At 42.0% G+C, this 19,279-nt stretch overlaps 1 protein-coding gene across 6 annotated transcripts in view; it reads left to right on the top strand.

Annotated features, from left to right (window-relative positions):
* The window catches only part of DIP2C (disco interacting protein 2 homolog C), a 420,623-nt gene that overhangs the window by 258,456 nt on the left and 142,888 nt on the right, over positions 1-19,279 (top strand). For all 6 annotated transcript variants that reach the window (XM_044292962.1, XM_044292959.1, XM_044292961.1 and 3 more), the window contains one exon: positions 10,436-10,527. In XM_044292962.1, coding sequence (XP_044148897.1) covers positions 10,436-10,527 — 92 coding nt within the window. The remainder of the gene's footprint in view (positions 1-10,435; positions 10,528-19,279) is intronic.

Raw genomic sequence — 19,279 nt, 5'->3', positions numbered from 1 at the left:
GTGACCCATATAAAATATATATTATGAAATCATGATGGCGTTAACAGTTGTTAAAAAGGACTAGTACACTTGGCAGACATTCACAACGGGGCCCTATCATTTGTGTGTATACCCCTGGATATTAGCCAACACAACTGGCACTAGTTGCATGTTTAAAATGACACTCGCCAGAAATCCGGTATTGTATTTGTTGCTGATCCCTGAAAAAGCACTTAGCAAATTGGTTCTAAATTGGAGCACTTAATGGCCGACACTATGATCCAGTCAGGCTGTCTGCAGATGATCATTTCTAAAAATTGCTCCAGTGATTTGTCGTGCGATCAGACGGTGAACACCCATGACGTGACATGAAATGCAATTTTCCTGGCAAGGATAAATGCACTTTCTGAAATGGCACCTACCGAACAATCACATATTCATGTTCCTTTTCCTTGTTGTACTGATGGTCAAACTATCTTGGAATTATTATTTGTGGTCCTCTTTGTATTATAGGTATCGTTTTCTTCCGATCTGTAATTTTTTCATAGGTATTATACTTATAGACCTGTAGATTAATCCTTGTTGCAGATTTCACCTTTTTATACAAAAGGCCCAAACAAATCTCAACTCAAGGCTCATGCTGCGTATATTACAAGGATTTGGTTCACCTTTGTCCTTAAAGGGGTATTCCCATCACAGACAGTCGGGGCATATCGCTAGGATATGCCCCCATTGTCTGATAGGTGCAGGTCCCACCTCTAAGACCCACACCTACGCCGAGAACCGAGCAGGGAGAGCAGTGGGTCCGGCCACCGCCAAGCTCTCTCCCCATACAAGTGAATGGGAGCACACCACGCTTGCGCGGCCACAGCTCCAATTCATTTTTATGAGGCCCACGGAAATAGCTGAGCCAGTGCTCGGCTATTTTCGGTGGCCCAATAGAAATGAATGGAAGGCGACTGTGCATGCACAGTGCGCCCTCCACCACCTTTCCTCGCTCTGTTCTTAGTGTAGGTGCCGGTCCCACCTCTATCAGATATGACCCCATTGTCTGTGATGGAAAATACCCTTTAAAGGCTATGAACACCTTTGGGGTCAACTTTTTTTAATATTTCATTATAAGCTAAAATCATTTTTTTAATTGATTTTCGTTCAGAATTGTCAGCCCCTTTCTCTGTACAGGGTTAAGATTCTCTATTAGCAAGCTCTGTGTTTACAATGCATCTTGTCAGGAAGCTCAGCTGATGGCTCATGTGAAGATTCTCTCTGGTCTCCTGACAGCTCATAAACACTCATTATAGCTCAGTTCATATCTTACTGATAACACTATGGCTTAAATAAGTGTTTATGTGTTAGAATTACAATATTTCCTTATGGAGAGCACCTTAAACAGCACGAGGAGTCTTATAGGCCAGGCAATGCTTCTCTGGAATCTGGGAAGAAGTTATGCAAATGAACTCTTAACAAGCTCTGTCTCTAATGCTACCAAATGTAAGAAAGCTATCCTAAGTCAATGCTCGACCTTTCAAGAGGCCTTGAGACATAACTTGGCTAATAATTAAGCCAGCATCTCATCTGCAGACAGCTGTTTCGGGGTGATTCCAGAGGAGCACTATCTGGCCTATAAGAGTGGTAACATGGCTGCGCCCCCTGTGGAGACTGTAAATCCTCTGACATTGCGACCAGGTCTCCCATGACCCCCTTTTTCAGAATCCCCATCCGAATGGTCATGATGTCAGACCCATGTCATTTTGGAATGGGCTGGTCGATGCTCTTAATCCACAAGCAGGCTAGTTGGAGTCTACTGCTTGTCTTATTGAGGCAGTGGGAGAGGAAACATTAGGCGGAGACAGTAAGAAGATGATGGAGGGTGTAGTAGGTGGAGTTTTTGGGGGGTGAGTGAAGGGTGCAGTAGGCGTTTACATGTCTGGCTGATATTGCAGCACAGATCACTATTGGAAATCTTGTGGCTGCTGCTCATCTACGTCCACAACCTGGATGTTCAGGTTGTAAACAATAGAGCAGAGCAGGAGCAAAGAGACGGAAGTGAAGACTCAGGAAAAGTTGAAAGGTACACTATTATGCTCTGTAGGAGACTAGACGAGGTGTACACAATAGAATGGCCTTTTTTTAGGATTCCGCACAACCCCTTTAAAGAGAACCTGTAACCTCCCCTGGCATGTCAAGTACCATGTAGTGGAGCATCTAGTCTCATAACCCGGTTCTACTAATTGTTTATTATTCCTTCCAGAAGTTATGAATGAATTTCCAGCAGTCTGCAATCAAGGCCCAGCTGGGTGTTTACCAGTTGGGGGGTGTCCTGCACAGTCTGACACTGGAAGCATTTGATTGGATAGTGTCAGACTGTTCAGGGACACCCCCCCAGCTGGTAATACCCAGATGGACCTTTCAATTCATTCATAACTTCTGGAGTAATAAACAAATGCTACAACAGAATTATATAGATTGGATCCTCCAGAATTGTTATTACATGGGCAATGCAGGTAGTTACCGAAACAGACATGTCAGGGGAGGTGACAGCTCCTCTTTAATACCTGCAGATAAGCTACAGATGTCTGATCAGTTAGGGTGGGCGAGCATCAGTGGAAGAAGCAAGCTTGCTATTCTCTCTTCATTTTCCATAGAGCTAGGAGTCAGTTGTGCACACCTTGACGTTCTTCATCGTGCGTGGTCACCATCCTATACAGTCTGCGGCTGTGTACAGCTGCCTCTCAAGGTAGAAAGGTGATCTGGGAACCACTACTGTGCTTTAGTCCTGTACATATACCATAGATGTCAGATCCCATGTGTTTACTTGATCTTTAGTTCACATCCTAGATGTGTATAGAAAGCAGGGGTGCGCCACCAATGAGGCCAGGTGAGGCGAACGCCTCAGGCAGCACCAGGTAGGAGCAAGAGGGGGCAGCGGAAGGGCCATGGGCAATGAGCGCTCTCATTGTGGCAAAGGGGTTAGGTTAAGAAATTGGCATGGGGGGGGCGCCGTTTTAGTTTTCATCTCAGGCAGCAGAAAGGCTAGGTGCACCCCTGATGGAAAGTACCCATTACATCATGCTAAGTGGTCAATTTTATATCAGCTTAGTCCGATCACCAGTTTCTGGTGGTCAGCACACTGATGATTCATTGACATAATCCACTCCATATTCTGGATAGTGGTGACAGCAGTTTTACGAGATAATTAAAAAAAGAGTTTTAAAAAAACCTGGTATAGTCACTTTCTCCAGCGCCATTCTCTGCAGCACTTCTCTTGCCGCTATTTGTTTACAAATATCAGAGGTGACGTGTTGGGATACGGCATGCGACCACTGCAGCGGTCTACCGCTGAGGCCAGGTATTGACTGCAGCAGTCACCTGCTGTATCCCGATACGTCACCTATGCTATTTGTATACAAATGTCAGCTGTAGAACCGAACCTGCGCTGCACAGAACAGTGCTGGAGAAAGGGGGGAGGGGGGCATAAAGATTTATTTTATTTTTTATTTTAAGGCATTTTAGAGTTTGTCTGAGATTTTTTATCATCTTGGATACCTCCTTTAATTAGTGTACATAACACAGTTGTTGCTGCTCAGTGTTCTGTAAACTTGGTGGTGCATTCAGAGCTTATTCACCTGGCAGTCATTGGTCAATGACATCTGTTGGTGAGTTTAAAGGGGTCATCCAGAATATAAAAAGTATTTTGTAAAATTATTTTTATAGAAAAAAAAAGCTAAATTAAAAAACAATACTCACTTCTTTAATGTCCCGCAGCTTTGGTGGCCTTTGCCGTTCTCGAAGTTGATCATGTGCCATCTACCCATGTGACAGTTGCATCCACTCACTGCAGTTTTGTGCCCCACATACAGGCAAGACTGCTAAGTGATTGGCTGCAGCGGTCACAGTTTTTTTAAGTTTTTTTTAACTGATGTAAGATTTTTTTTACATTTCTTCGAAAAGTAGGAGGTTTTTTTTCTTTCTTTTTTTTTATAAAATTGGTGGAAGATTTTTTTTTGACTGAGATTATTTTTTATTTTATAGGATTGTGTTGCTTCCTCATATTAGGTGAAATAGCTACATAAAAGGTTTTCCTGCCCATTTATATTTAGTTAAAGCCTTTAGTGGTCAGATGTTGGCTGTGAAGCGTGCGGCCGTTATGGAAAATTACATAATCTCCCAGGTGTTGCCTTTCATGTGGCTTTTTTCCACATTAACTTTAATGAAGAAAACATGAAAAAATACATGTTAAATGAATGCACTTTTCTTCTTTTTGCAGAGGATTTAAAGAGAGCGAAATGAACCTAATCCTAAATTTTTGAGTCATCTTGGTTGGAATGTTTGGTCGTGTGCTGCCATAGTAAATCTCTGGCAAATAAACTGATGACACTGTGACCTCAGTGTTTAGATTTGAAGTGAAAAGGCAAATCTTATTAGCAATTCTCACACTCCGACCTCCTCTCCTTGCCCCATGGCTGCAAGCAAATATATAAGAAAATAGACGAGGAGATTAATTCTCGAGTCACTCATTAACCATTAACATGCTTTCACATGAAATCACACGTCTGGAATATTCAAAGAAAAATAGTGAATGTGTAACGAGGTTATATAAGGGACCGCCAAGTGAATAAGTAACAGGTGAACCGCTATTAGGCTGAAAACACTCAGGTATTTTGTGGCATATTTTGCACATGCGGTTTTTGCGGTAAACAGTTTATGGAAAATATGAAATGCAGGGTGACGAGCTTTTTTTTTTTGTCCAGTGCTATTCTTTTTTCTTATAATTAATGGCTTTTTTGTCTCTCTGCTATATTTTTTTTCAAAAGGCAGCATATTGAAGCTTTGGGCTCTTTTTTCTGGTGTTTTTCCTTCTGCCTACAACGCCAGGAAAAAGATTGCATGTTTTCAGTGCGAAAAATTAGCAGACCAGATTCATCTCGCCCTTAGGCCTCTGTCACACAAGTGATACAGATGGTGTCAGGATCTGTTCAGGGAAAAATTGATGGTTTTTCACAGAAATTAAATTAGTTTTTCTGCGATTGTGTTTAGTGTTTGCTGTTTTTCCATCGGGAGCAGCATCTTCTATTTTGTGCGTTTTTGCACGCAGCCCTGGATCCATAGAAGTGAATGAGGCTTGTATGAAGAATGCTCCCTGTCGTCCTTCAACTGCTTCCTCACTTGTGATGGGCAGAGCATAGACACTCCTCCTGAGCTGTGATAGGCAGAGCATGGACACGCCCCCTGAGCTGTAATAGGCAGAGCATGGGAACTCCCCTTGAGCTGTCAGCTTGATATAAATCTAGCAGAGCAATGAATGAGCCACCGATGCCGGCGCATTAACCTTTCATGTGCCACAGTCAGCACTGACCGCGGCATGTGCGATGTCGGGCGGGGAACGGCGCTGCCATCTGGTCCCCGTGCTGCTGTGACGGGGACCAGATGGAATGGAAGCCTGTGAGATCCAGCCCCCTGGATCTCACAGGCAGGAAGCTGTATGAGTAATACACACTGTATTACTCATACAGCCAATGCAAGTAATTGTCCCCAAATAAAGTATTAGGTATTGCCGCGTCCGTATCTATAAACATATCACATGACCTAACCCCTCAGATGAACACCGTAAAAATAAAAACTGTGTTAAATAAACCATTTTTTGTCACCTTAGGGTACTTTCACACTAGTGGTTTTCTTTTCCGGCGCCGAGTTCCGTCCTAGTGGCTCAAATCCGGAAAAGAACTGATCAGTTTTATCCCCATGCATTCTGAATGGAGAGCAATCCGTTCAGGATGTCTTCAGTTCAGTCTTTTTTTACTGATCAGGCTTTTCAGAAAACCGTAGCATGTTGTATTTTTACCTCCGGAACACTTTGACTGAACACCGGATCCGGAATTTTTCCCATCGACTTGCATTAATGCTGGATCCGACGCAGTGTGTTCCATCAAACCGGTTCCATCAAACCCGAAAAAAGTTAAAGTCCATAAATGGCGGATCTGTTTTTTCCTATGTATTTTTTCATTGTGATCAGAATCCTGATCAGGATTCAAATGTAATTCGTTTTCACATGTTTTTTCCGGATCCGGCGGGCAGTTCCGGCAACGGAATTGCCCGCCAGATTCAAACAACGCTAGTGTGAAAGTACCCATACATCACTAAAAGTACAACACCAAGCGATCAAAAAGGTGTATGCCCGCCAAAATACTACCAATATAACCGTCACCTCATCCCTCATAAAATAAGCTCCTACCTAAGACATTTGCCCCAAAAATAAAAAAAACTATGGCTCAGAATATGGAGACACTAAAACATTGTTGTTGTTTTTTTTTGTTTTAAAAATGCTGTTATTGTGTAAAACGTAAATAAAAAAAAAAAAGTATGCATATTAGGTATTGCCATGTCCATACCGACCGGCTCTATAAAAATACTACATGACCTAAGCCCTCAGGTGAACACCGTAAAAAAATGTAAATAAAAACTGTGTAAAAAAAAAGCCATTTTGGTCACCTTACATCACAAAAAGTGTAATGGCAAGCGATCAAAAAGTCATACGCACCCCAAAATAGTGCCAATCAAACAGTCATCTCATCCTGCAAAAATCGTACCCTACTTAAGATAATCGCCCAAAAACTGAAAAAACTATGGCTCTCAGACTATGGAGACACTAAAACATGATATATATATATAAACTGCCACCTTATCCTGTAGTTTCCAAAATGGGTTCACTTTTTTGGAGTTACTACTCTAGGGGTGCATCAAGGGGGCTTCAAATGGGACATGGTGTCAAAAAAAACAGTCCAGCAAAATCTTCCTTCCAAAAACCATATGGCGTTTCTTTCCTTCTGCGCAATGCCGTGTTCCCGTACAGCGGTTTACGACCACATATGGGGTGTTTCTGTAAACTACAGAATCAGGGCAATAAATATTGAGTTTGGTTTGGCTGTTAACCCTTGCTTTGTAACTGGAAAAAATAAATTCAAATGGAAAATCTGCCAAAAAAGTGAAATTCAGAAATTTCATCTCTAATTTCCATTAATTCTTGTGGAACTCCTAAAGGGTTAACAAAGTTTGTAAAATGGGGTCATTTTGGGTGGTTTCTATTATGTAAGCCTCACAAAGTGACTTCAGACCTGAACTGGTCCTGAAAAAGTCTGTTTTAGAAATTTTCTGAAAAATTTCAAGATTTGCTTCTAAACTTCTAACGTTCCCAAAAAATAAAATGGCATTCACAAAATGATTCAAATATGAAGTAGACATATGGGGAATGTAAAGTAATAACTATTTTTGGAGGTATTACTATCTATTATAAAAGTAGAGAAATTTGGAAATTTGCTAATTTCCCAAATCTTTGGTAAATTTTGAATATTTTTATAAATAAAAATGAATTTTTTTTTTGCCGAAATGTTACCGTGTCATGTCATGAAGTACAATACGTGACGAGAAAACTGTCTCAGAATAGCCTGGATAAGTAAAAGCCCTTTAAAGTTATCACCACATGAAGTGACACATGTCCGATTTGCAAAAATTGGCCTGGTCCTTAAGGTGGAAAATGACGGGGCCTGAAGGGGTTAAAGGACAACACTGAGCATATACGGCCATCTCAGCGAGCAGGACAAAGAAATAAGAAAAAAACACAAACACTAGGTGGCGCTAAACAGATACATTTTTTTGAATAGCTCACTGGCTATGCGAAGTTTTTAATTACATGCAATTATAAAACTATTAAGATCCAGGTGCTGGTTTGAAAACCATAGAATATTTTTCGTGGGATAGACCCGTTAAGTATTAAATGATAATTTCATTGTTCACATCAACACAAACGTTGAATGAGGGTTTTTAGTAAAGTCGTTCACTCGCTACATTCACTCACATTACACCATGAAGCATAACAATTATCTGCTTGACTAAAGGAGCCCTTTGTAACATAGATATTCTTCCCAATGATCTACCTCCCTAAACTCAGAGATTGTTCCTAAAGGGGCGCTCATAGAGTAACAAAAAAAGATCTGCTTTATTAGCAGAAACCGTGCCACATCTGTCCATGGGCTGTGTCTGGTATAGTTACCCTCATTACTTATGGAATATAACCCCTGGCCCCAAAATGCCCAGGAAAGGCCCTCAAACTACCCACTTTGGCGGTAATTTGCAACCACCTGCCCCTTTATCATTTCTCCCTGCTGCTTTCCTGAAACTGTTGGCAACTATTGTCCAGTATTGCAGCTCATCTCCTTTCAAGTGAATTTGGATGAACTGCAGTACCAGGCACGGCCTACGGGCGGACGTGGCGCATTTCGGATTAAAGAACAAAATTATATATTTTTCTTTTAATCTTCAACAGTCTCTTTAGTAATCCTGTTATAAATTTGAACACAAAACTTGTGTAATCACTTTCTGTCAGGGTCTATTTTTCTTAATTTTTTATTTTATTTTATTTTATTTTTCCAAAATCAGTGTCAATTTTTTATTTCCAGGCTGTCAACTCAGTACATCTTGGGAAATGTCATGTTCCTTTTATTGCTTTAACCTGTCAGTGGGTTACATCCAGACCAAGGCTTAATTTTCTTTACAGCCTGACATGAACAGAAATATCTCAGTATGAACATTTTCCTTTGAATTTAAAGAGGGCCTTTCCCCAGGATACATGTATTGAAACAGTTATATTACCTTACAGTGCGGCCCTCACTGATGTCTTGCCGCTTTATTTTTTTATTTTTTTTAAAGGACCCCCCCCCCCCTTTCATCTGCTGTGGTCCCCGTATCTTTTTATCTTTTAGCTCCTCATATGCTGATGAGGCGACTCGGTTATACTAGTCACAGACTTGAATTTGTCCAGGGCGCGGTTATCTTCTCCCTGGCTTTGAGAGCATCTAATCAGAGCGCCCCGCTCTTAGCCAGGGAGGAGCTCATGTTCTCGCGGGAGGAGGAGCTGCGATTCTCGTGAAAACTTTAGCTCCTTTCAATACATGTATCCTGGTTAAAGGTCCTCCTTAAGTTTGTTATGCATTTCTGTTATTGCTTTATTTCGAGGGATTGTTCAGGTTGGTCAAAAAAGTGCCCAAGGGGGAATTGTGATAAAACTATAAAAGAAGCATTGCCCAGCCCCCTCCTCCCCCCATTGTTCCAGCAGCGCCACTCTGATCCTCCCCAATGGTCTAGGTTTATCTGACTGCAGCGGTGACATGTCTGTATACCAACCTGACCTCAGCAGCCCCATACTGTATACCGCGGTGATCGGCAGTGATTGAGCGGTGTGCAGTGGCGGAGCGGTGTGCATATGTCCTTTCCGTAAAAAGATAGATCACGTCAAAATGTGGAGAGTGGACCCATTGACTTCAGATTGCAGATGCAACACGGACTGTATCTGTATTTTGCAGATCCACAATTTGAGGACTGCAAAATGCATACGGTCGTGTGCATGAGGCCTAAGTTGTGCAGCTTTGTCAGGCGTCCCATGTACTTTCAATTGCGGACTGCATAATGGCTCAGTGCATGCGCAACTGTCTTTGTTGTGGTCACAGATATAGCAGAGCGCGTCATCGGGCATTCTGGATTGTAGTTTAGCTTATTGTGAGTTATTTGCGTTTTTTTTTAAAACTGTTTAAACTACAGCAGGACATTTTCTTCAACATTATTATGACAAATTCAGCTCTGCTACATCTGTAAATCTACATTTAAAAAAGAGACCACTTTTCTGAAATACATGGAATGCTGAAATGATGATCCTCCTAGACTTTTCTAGCTAGACTAGCCTTTATTTTGGGTTAGCACGGTGTCTCATTGGTTAGTGCGGGTCGGATGCGGACCCATTCAATTCAATTGGGCCACAATAGATGTGGACAGCACACAGTGTGCTCTCTGCATCCGTATGTTCCTTCCGTTTTACGGACAAGGATAGGACTGTTCTATAGTGGTCAAGACGTTCCATTCTGCAAAATGTGGGACACATGTGGCCGGTATCCTGTTTTGCGGGTCTGCAATTTGCGGTAGTGTGCGCGAGTCCTGAGCTCAGATCCATCCCCTGACGATATCTGCATGGAGTTTGTATTTTCTGTTTGCTTGGGTTCCTCCTACACCTCAAAAATCACATTGAAAGTTGAATTGGCTTCCCATGAAACACCATTACTGTGTATCTTGGATGGGGAATATAGATTACGAGACCCATTAAGGGTTTGAAGTGAAGGAAGACGGTCTGTGTACAGCTCTGTGGAATAGGTGATGCTACATAATCAATAAGAATACATGGTGGAAATAAAAAGGAATGCTCTTTATATTCCTTCCCTTCTGCTGCATTTCAGTAATGTCTTGTATCACATAAAACTAGGTGACTGCTCAAAAATGAAAATATGGAGACCGTTTCCTTTGTGTTCTGTCATTAGAAATATTCTCATATCTTGGGAAATGCAGTTCTGTTTGAGCTTTGCACTTGACTTCATTTATTGTATTTGTCCTAATAATTGTAATTGTTTTGTAACAGGAAAACTATGGACCAGAAGTATGAAGGTTGCCTACAATATACTGCATAAACTGGGAACTAAGCAGGAGCCGATGGTCAGGCCTGGAGACAGGGTAAAGCTATGTGCTGTGCTGGGGACCACAAGGTCTTCACGTTGTGCTGTTTTGTCTGCGCGTCTTGTCTTTCTGCTTCGTGTTATTACTAAATAAGGAGCTGATAAATCAAAGGTTATAACTGGTAACCCAACAGATATATGGACTCAATGATGCTAGTGGATGTCAAATTATACGTATTGCCAATTTACTGTAAAAACAATACCTGATAACTCATGGGATTATAAATCATACCCAAAACCTATAACCAGCTACTCAATACCTTTAATCAATACAAAAATACACGTGGACACCTTAAATGGGTGGAATAAATACGGCCACGGACATCTTTATTAAAGTATAGCTTAAATTTAATTAACAATAAAACATCATAAAATAAATCATCAATGAATTAACTCATCATCAATATCTTATTAACAAACCAATGATTAGACCAGCCATAAGCTCGGCCTAAACTACTGACTCAACTCGTCTGCTCACCTTATCAGTGAGCGACTTTTACCCTCCTTCTAATAAAGCGGCCGTGACAGAAAACAAAATAAAAGGGAGAAGGGCGGGTGGAGCAGCGAAACCTCCCTCAGGTACTTGTTCTGACAGCCCTCAGCTGTCAAACTCCTCTTCTTATAACTCCAACCTGGTCCCAGCCCAAAACTTCCACCCAATCCCAAACCTGTTGCTGGGCATCCCTACTCAATTCTGCCCGGCAGCCAATCCCATAGGTCCCTCCCTGACCCAATCACTGACCTCCCCTACTCTGCTCAGTAACCTTCCTGTTCTTAGCCAGAAACCTCATCTTCTTGGCGGGAAAAATTCCCGCCAAAAAGCTCCTAAGTAAGACCTCTGGGATGATTATAATCCCATGAGGATCCCTCCATATTTCATTTTCGGGATCCCAACATTCATCTTACAAGGATTACTTTGCTTTTTAGACTATAAGACACAAGTAAAAGCATAAAAACAGAAAATATAATACAAGGAGTGATACATTTCATATGGTACATACACAGTACAAAATCCAATGTCTCATAACATTGCCATCCACAGTGCCCCATCACACTGCCAGCCATAATGCCCTCTGACTATGATAGTCTCAGTGCTTCCTGACTATGCCAGCCACAGTGCCTCTGCACATTGCCAGACACAATACCTCATCACATGATCAGCCATAATGCCACCTGACTATGCCAGCTACAATGCCTCCTGTCTATGCCAGACACAGTACCTCATCACATTAGCAGCCATAATGCCACCTGACTATGCCAGCCACAGTACCCAATTTCATTGCCAGCCACAGTGCTCCCTGTCTATGCCAGCCGCAGTGCCTCATCACATTAGCAGCCATAATGCCCCCTGATTATGCCAGTCTCTGTGCCCCTTGGCTATGTGAGCCACAGTGCTCCATCACATTGCCAACCACAGTGCCCCTTGAGCTATGTCAGCCACAGTACCTCCTCACGTTAGCAGCCATAATGCCCCCTTACTATGGCAGCTACAGTGACTGATCACATTGCAAGCCACAGTGTTTCATCACAGTGCCTTCTGACATGCCAGCTACAGGTGCCCCTGACATGCCAGCCACAGAGCACTATTGTTATTAGGGACAGCCTTGCCGCCTGAGCTTATCCAGTCAGAACCAGTAGGAGGAGTCTGGAGTTACTGCGCCGGATCTGTCCGGTGCACAGCATGGAGGGCGCTTGGATACAAAGGTACTGGCAGGGCAGGCACTGCACATTTACCATGCTGTGTGCCCCAATGTGTGTGTTACTTGCACACTGCCCATTTACAGAAATATGAGTGTAAGGTGTGACAATTCAGTGACTGCGATGCTGAAATTCAGCGTGACTGACCTTTCCTTCCCCCAGCATCTGCCGCCGGGAGAGAGCTGGGACAATCCGATACGCATTAGCCGGTCCCACTAAAATCGGCAGGTTAGGCCACATATCTAAACAGCCCTCTTTCGATATGTTGAGCTGTAAACATGGTTATTTTCATTCGCTGACATCAAGCAAAGCTCCTGAAAATGGTGAGGAATAGAAACAAAGTATATTAGAAATTGAAGCTAGAAATGCTCACGTAAGAGTAGAAGGCCCCTTTAAATGTTTAACCTATCCATAGAATCTCTTAACCTGATATAAAACTTTAAACCTTCAAAATCTATACATTATAAGATGACACAGAGGCTCCGCAGCGCTCCTCTTCCGCACTCGCTACAAAATGTCACTGCACTGTAAAGGCATAATTATGTGCCAACACATAGTAATTTCGCAGCTCCGCTCCCTGAAAGGGCAGGATGTAGCAAGGATGTACAGTGCAGATGGGATTCATACAATCTCATTGCTTGGTCTCCCCAGAATAAATATGCTATCGCAATTTAACTCCTTTTTATGTTGCTTTCCACCCAATGTGGGAGTGAGACCTGCTTAAACCTTTAATTTCCTTCTGAAAATACAATCCCAAAGACAGCTTTTTAATTACTGCTGTGTAAGTACAAATCTCTCATATCTGCGGGGCCACAATTACAACGCGCGGGCTCGTGTATATTTAATATTATCATTCTGCGGCAAAGGACGGAAAGTTTGTGTGTGAACATTTGAGAATACATGGTTAAAGTGGAATAATTATTGTGGAATAGCAAGAAGAAAATAATTCTAAGAGCGCTATTGTTTGCTAAATTACCGTAAGATATGACCTGTTATACCCACTAGAAACCTCTAAGCTTGGATAGAAACGGCTAATGTTGTGTTTGCTGGGATAAGCTACGTACATATCCAATAAAAGGTCACGATATAAAAAGTACTCGGAGGCGTATGACCCGTCACCTCCCCTGACACGTCTGTTTTAGTAAAGACTTGGACTCCCCATGGAATAACAATTGTGGAACATCTTTTGTTAGAATCCTGCGTTGTGCCATTCCTTTTTTACTCCTGTAAATGTGTGAATAAATTGACAACTGGGTGTTACTATTTGCCTGTGTCACTACACAGTCTGACATTGAGTGGTTGGATGGTGTGAGGCTACATTCACACAACAGTGGAGAAAAACGGACAATAAAAACAGGTAAACTCTTAGTTTTTCAAACTCCTTTCTGAAAAATGGCCACTTGACTTGTATGGGGACTGTCAGACTATGAAAACAGACAAAAAAGTCCTAATTTTTGATGGTCCGTTAAAAAAAAATGGTCATGTGAATACAACCATAGACCTCCATTGTTCTGAATACGGCCCTGTGATGGACGTTAATAAATAAATAAATGGCTGTCGCATGGCCGTTTTTCACTGTGGTGTGAATAAGGCCTGAAGGCTAATTCACACATCACTGATGGGTTCTGCCCGTGTTCTCCACGGACATCACCATATCCATTGATTTTAATGGGTTTACTCACATATCCTTATTTTTCCACTAACCGTGGTGCGGACCGTGTTCTGTCAGTGGTTTTCACTTACCATTGCTATGCAAAACTCTAGAAATCCTCTCTCCAGTCTAGCAGTGCACTGTCACGGACGTTCCCGTGACAGGTGGCAGGAGATCTGTGAGACTAGCAACACGTGGTTTGATCTGACATGTTTTCCTTTTGGATCAAATGACGTCTGTGTTGTTTCTGGTGCCTGCCACACTTTCTTTCCCCAGGTGTGGCTATTAGGGTCATTTAACCTTCTCTATTTATAGTTGCTTCTCCCACAATGCTGTGTGGTTTATAGCTTCTGTTTGGACCTTTTAGATAGATTATGGTTGGATCTTGGCTGAGTTCCTGGTGCATCCATTGCTCCTTTGAAGTTAAGTCTTTCCTTTCCCTTTTGTATTTTGTTTGGGTTCTGTGTGTTGCATTTCCCTATTGTTTGTATTAGGCCTGAAGGAGACTCCTGTTCAGCCTTCCTTTTGGAGGAACAGGTAGTCTCATCCCCTGCCATTAGTACCAGGATCCTATAGGGCTTGATAGGACTGTAGGTATTCCTGCGTATGAACTCTCCTACCTTTTGGGGTCTGTTCATACTGGTAGTCAGTCAGGATTTTGGTTAGGGTTTTCACTAGGAGGTGTCTATTTTCCTTCCCTAGTTCTCAGGCCTGATTCCCTGTACCCCCCTTCCCTCCTATGCTCGGTGTGGTGTTTCCCTCCCACATCGAAGCGTGACATGCACATGGACCATGGATGAACAAAAAGTCAGATAAATGGACACATGAACCAACTTCTGACCATTCACGGACATCTTCACAGGTGAAACGTTGACTGTCTTTTTATAGATGTAGTCATTGACCCAGACGTGTCTAAGGCCTGAGAGTGGGTAGGGGCTTGCCCCCAGTGAAATGTTTAGGCACAGTTGTCAATTTATTCATATATTTCCAGGAAGGATAAGAAAAGAACAACATAATATAGAGTTCTTAGGTATTTAATAGGGAAAACATGTATTTACTAAAACAGAAATTACAGGAGTGAAGAGGTCCTCTTTAGCCTCCAGAGGGACTGTGAAGGTGCCTTTAGGTATCAAAGCTAAGGTATGACCAAAGCTTCTGTACCCGATGTCCAATGAAGCTCTGTGGGAAATAACTTAACCTTAGTGCTCATGGGCCATATTATAGCTTCATGTGCGAGCCATATATTAAAGGGGTTATGCTACGATGGTTGTGAAAAATCATAATCGGACATCATATAGTACATGACAAAGCTAGAACTGGCCCTGTACCTCACATGGATCCAGAGATCTCCCCATTCATTGCACCAGTTATTCTGCTGGATTCTCTTCAGGCTGGTAGCTCAGGGCCGTGTCCGTTCTCATGGGGTATATCCTTTACTGCTATAGCTTTTTACCGGTCACTGTCACAGTTTCTAACAGTGGATACAGCTGGTGGCAGTTGAAGATTTAAACGGAGCTTGTGCAACCACCTCACTGAGGTGTACAAGAAATAAGGAAAAGAACAGCAGGTGGCGCTTTACAGATACATTTTATTGAATAACTCTGTGGCTATGCTAAATTCATACTTACTTGCAATTAACATAGTAACATAGTTTACAAGGCCGAAAAAAGACACCTGTCCATCTAGTTCGGCCTGTTATGCTGCAAGTTGATCCAGAGGAAGGCAAAAAGAGTAGAAGGCAATTTTCCCCACTTAAGGGGAAAAAAATTTCTTCCCGACTCCAATCGGGTAATCAGAATAACTCGCAGGATCAACGACCCCTCTAGTAGCTATAGCCTCTAATATTATTACACTCCAGAAATACATCCAGGCCCCTCTTAAACTCTTTTAGTGAATTCACCATCACCACCTCCTCAGGCAGAGAGTTCCATAGTCTCACTGTTCTTACCGTAAAGAATCCTCTTCTATGTTTGTGTACAAACCTTCTTTCCTCCAGACGCAGAGGATGTCCCCTCATCACAGTCACAGTTCTGGTTATAAATAGATGATGGGAGAGATCTCTGTACTGACCCTTGATATATTTATACATAGTTATTAGATCTCCCCTCAGTCGTCTTTTTTTCTAAAGTGAATAACCCTAATTTTGATAATCTATCGGGGTACTGTAATCCACCCATTCCAGTTATTACTTTAGTTGCCCTCCTCTGAACCCTCTCCAGCTCTGCTATGTCTGCCTTATTCACAGGAGCCCAGAACTGTACACAGTACTCCATGTTTGGTCTGACTAGTGATTTGTAAAGTGGCAGGACTATGTTTTCATCACGGGCATCTATGCCCATTTTGATGCAACCCATTATCGTATTGGCCTTCGCAGCAGCTGCCTGACACTGGTTTCTACAGCTTAGTTTGCTGTTCACTAAAATTCCTAAATCCTTTTCCATGTCAGTGTTACCCAGTGTTTTACCATTTAGTATGTACTGGTGACTTGCATTATTCCTTCCCATTTGCATAACCTTACATTTGTCAGTGTTAAATCTCATCTGCCACTTCTCTGCCCAAGCCTCCAATGTATCCAGATCTATGTGTAGTAGTATACTGTCCTCTTCAGTGTCAATTACTTTACACAGTTTAGTGTCATCCGCAAAAAATTATATTTTCCTATGCAAGCCTTCTACAAGATCATTAATATATATAGAGAAGAGAATAGTGCCCAATACTGACCCCTGAGGTACCCCACTAGTGACAGTGACCCAATCTGAGTGTGTACCATTAATAACCACCCTCTGTTTTCTATCACTGAGCCAGTTACTTACCCACATACAGACATTTTCTCCCAGTCCGAGCATTCTCATTTTATATACTAACCTTTCATGCGGTGTAGTGTCAAATGCTTTGGAGAAGTCCAGATATACAACATCCATTGATTTGCCGCTGTCAAGTCTAGAACTTACTTCCTCATAGAAACTGATTAAATTAGTTTGACATGACCGATCCCTCATGAAGCCATGCTGATATGGCGTTATTTGCTTATTTTCATTGAGGTACTCCAAGATAGCATCTCTTAGAAAAACTTCAAACAGTTTACCCACAACAGATGTTAAACTTACCAGCCTATAGTTTCCAGGCTCTGTTTTTGGACCCTTTTTGAATATTGGCACCACATTTGCTATGCGCCAATCCTGTGGAACACTCCCTGTCAGTATAGAGTCCGTAAATATCAGAAATAAGGGTCTGGCTATGACATTACTTAATTCTCTTAGGATACAGAGGTGTATGCCATCTGGCCCTGGTGATTTTGTCAATTTAAACTTTTTAAGACGCCACTGTACTTCTTTCTGGGTCAGACAGGACACTTTTAATGGGGAATTTACTTTTACATTCTGCATTTCATCTGACAGTTTATTTTCTTCAGTGAATACAGTGGAGAAAAAAATATTTAATAGCTTTGCTTTCTCCTCATCGCTCTCTGTAACTCCCCCCTCACTACCCTGTAAAGGGCCAACACCTTCACATTTATACTTTTTACCATTTATATAATTGAAGAACATTTTAGGGTTAGTATTAATCTCTGTCTCTAGTTTAGCTGCTTTTATTTGTTTTTTCCTTATTCTGTTTTCTTCCTCATAGTTTTTCAGTGCTTCCTCGCAACCCTCCTGTTTTAGTGATTTACATGCTTTCTTTTTGTCATTTATTGCCTTGTTTACAGTTCTATTTATCGACATTGGTTTTTTCTTGTTCCTTAACCTTTTATTCCCATAAGGTATGTACCTCTCACAATTAGATTTTAGGATGCTTTTTAAAAATATCCAATTTTGTGGCTGTATTTTTATTTTTGAGGACTTTGTCCCAGTTAGTTAGGCCTATGGACTCTCTTAGTTGGCTAAATTTAGCTTTTTTGAAGTTTGGTATTTTTGTTCCTCCCTGAAGAAACACTCTTTTGAATGACAATTGGAAGGTTATTTCTTTATGGTCACTATTTCCAAGGTGTCCTCCGACCTACACATCTGTTGTTCTGTCAGGTCTATTGGTTAATACTAAGTCCAGTATGGCCATCCCTCTAGTCGGGTCCTGAACCAGTTGGAAAAGGTAATTGTCTTTGGTTATTGCCAAGAACCTGTTTCCATTATGAGATGTACTGCTTTCAATTTCCCAGTCTATATCTGGGTAGTTGAAGTCCCCCATAATAACCTCCTCATTATGATTTGCCACCTCGTCTATCTCGTTTAGTAGCAGATTTTCTGTGGACTCTGGTATATTAGGTGGTTTATAATAAACTCCTATTAGTCATTTATTGTTTTTGCCTCCATGTATTTCTACCCACAGTGACTCCACATGTTCATGTCCCTCACTTATATCTTCTCGGAGTGTGGGCTTTAGACCGGACTTTACATAGAGGCAGACCCCTCCCCCTCTCCGGTTTTGAAGATCCTTTCTAAACAGACTGTAACCTTGTGCATTAACTGCCCAGTCATAGCTATCATCCAGCCATGTCTCAGTTATTCCCACTATGTCATAGTCCTCCTCACACATCAGTAATTCCAGCTCCCCAGTTTTATTAGTCAGGCTTCTGGCATTAGTATACATACATTTGAGAGGTTTATGTATATTTTGTACCCTGCACTTTTCCTTCTGAACTGTTCTAGTCCCTCCTTTCATTCCTCCCTAGTCCCATTACATTGCCCCCGGTCTCTATCTGCACTATCTTCCCCTCCTTTAACGTAATTACCCTCCCCCCCAGTCCCTAGTTTAAACACTCCTCCAACCTTCTAGTCATCTTTTCCCCCAATACAGCTGCCCCTTCCCCATTGAGGTGCAGCCCGTCCCTACGATAGTCGGCCCAGTTCTCCAGGAACCCAAACTCCTCCTTATTTCACCAGTACTACTTGTTAACCTCCCTAATCTAACGCTGCCGTTCTTGTGTGGCTCATGGTGCAGGTAGTATTTCTGAAAACACCACTTTTGAGATCCTTGTCCTAAGCTTGTGACCTAAATCCCTAAAATAAATTTTCAGGACGCTCCACCTACCTCAAACTTTGTCATTACAAAAGTATTCAGATCAAGGTGCTGGTTTAAAAAATATAGAATGTGTTTTGTGGCAGAACCCCTTTAAGAACTAAGATGGCATCAGGTTTTCGTTCCCTTAGGACAAGCTCTAATGCTGTCCTTGACACTAACTAACTGGCTCATGCCCAGGTGGATAACACAGCCGTGGACATGAACCTCTTAGTGGCTCCTTCTAGAGCACAGATCTTGGGGTTTGTCTTAGTGCAATGTCTTGCCTGATATGACAGCCCCTAAAGGTACATGTAAGTCAAAAACACGATTTGATATGTTGGGGGTTTTTAGTTGTAAATCTGCCATAGCAAGTATCAGATTAGTGCCAGCGTGCATACACCACTGT

This window comes from Bufo gargarizans, chromosome 5 (genome assembly GCF_014858855.1).
Source record: "Bufo gargarizans isolate SCDJY-AF-19 chromosome 5, ASM1485885v1, whole genome shotgun sequence".
Classification (NCBI taxonomy): domain Eukaryota; kingdom Metazoa; phylum Chordata; class Amphibia; order Anura; family Bufonidae; genus Bufo; species Bufo gargarizans.
Note: the sequence above shows the minus strand (reverse complement) of the source record. Positions and strands in the feature narration are given on the sequence as shown.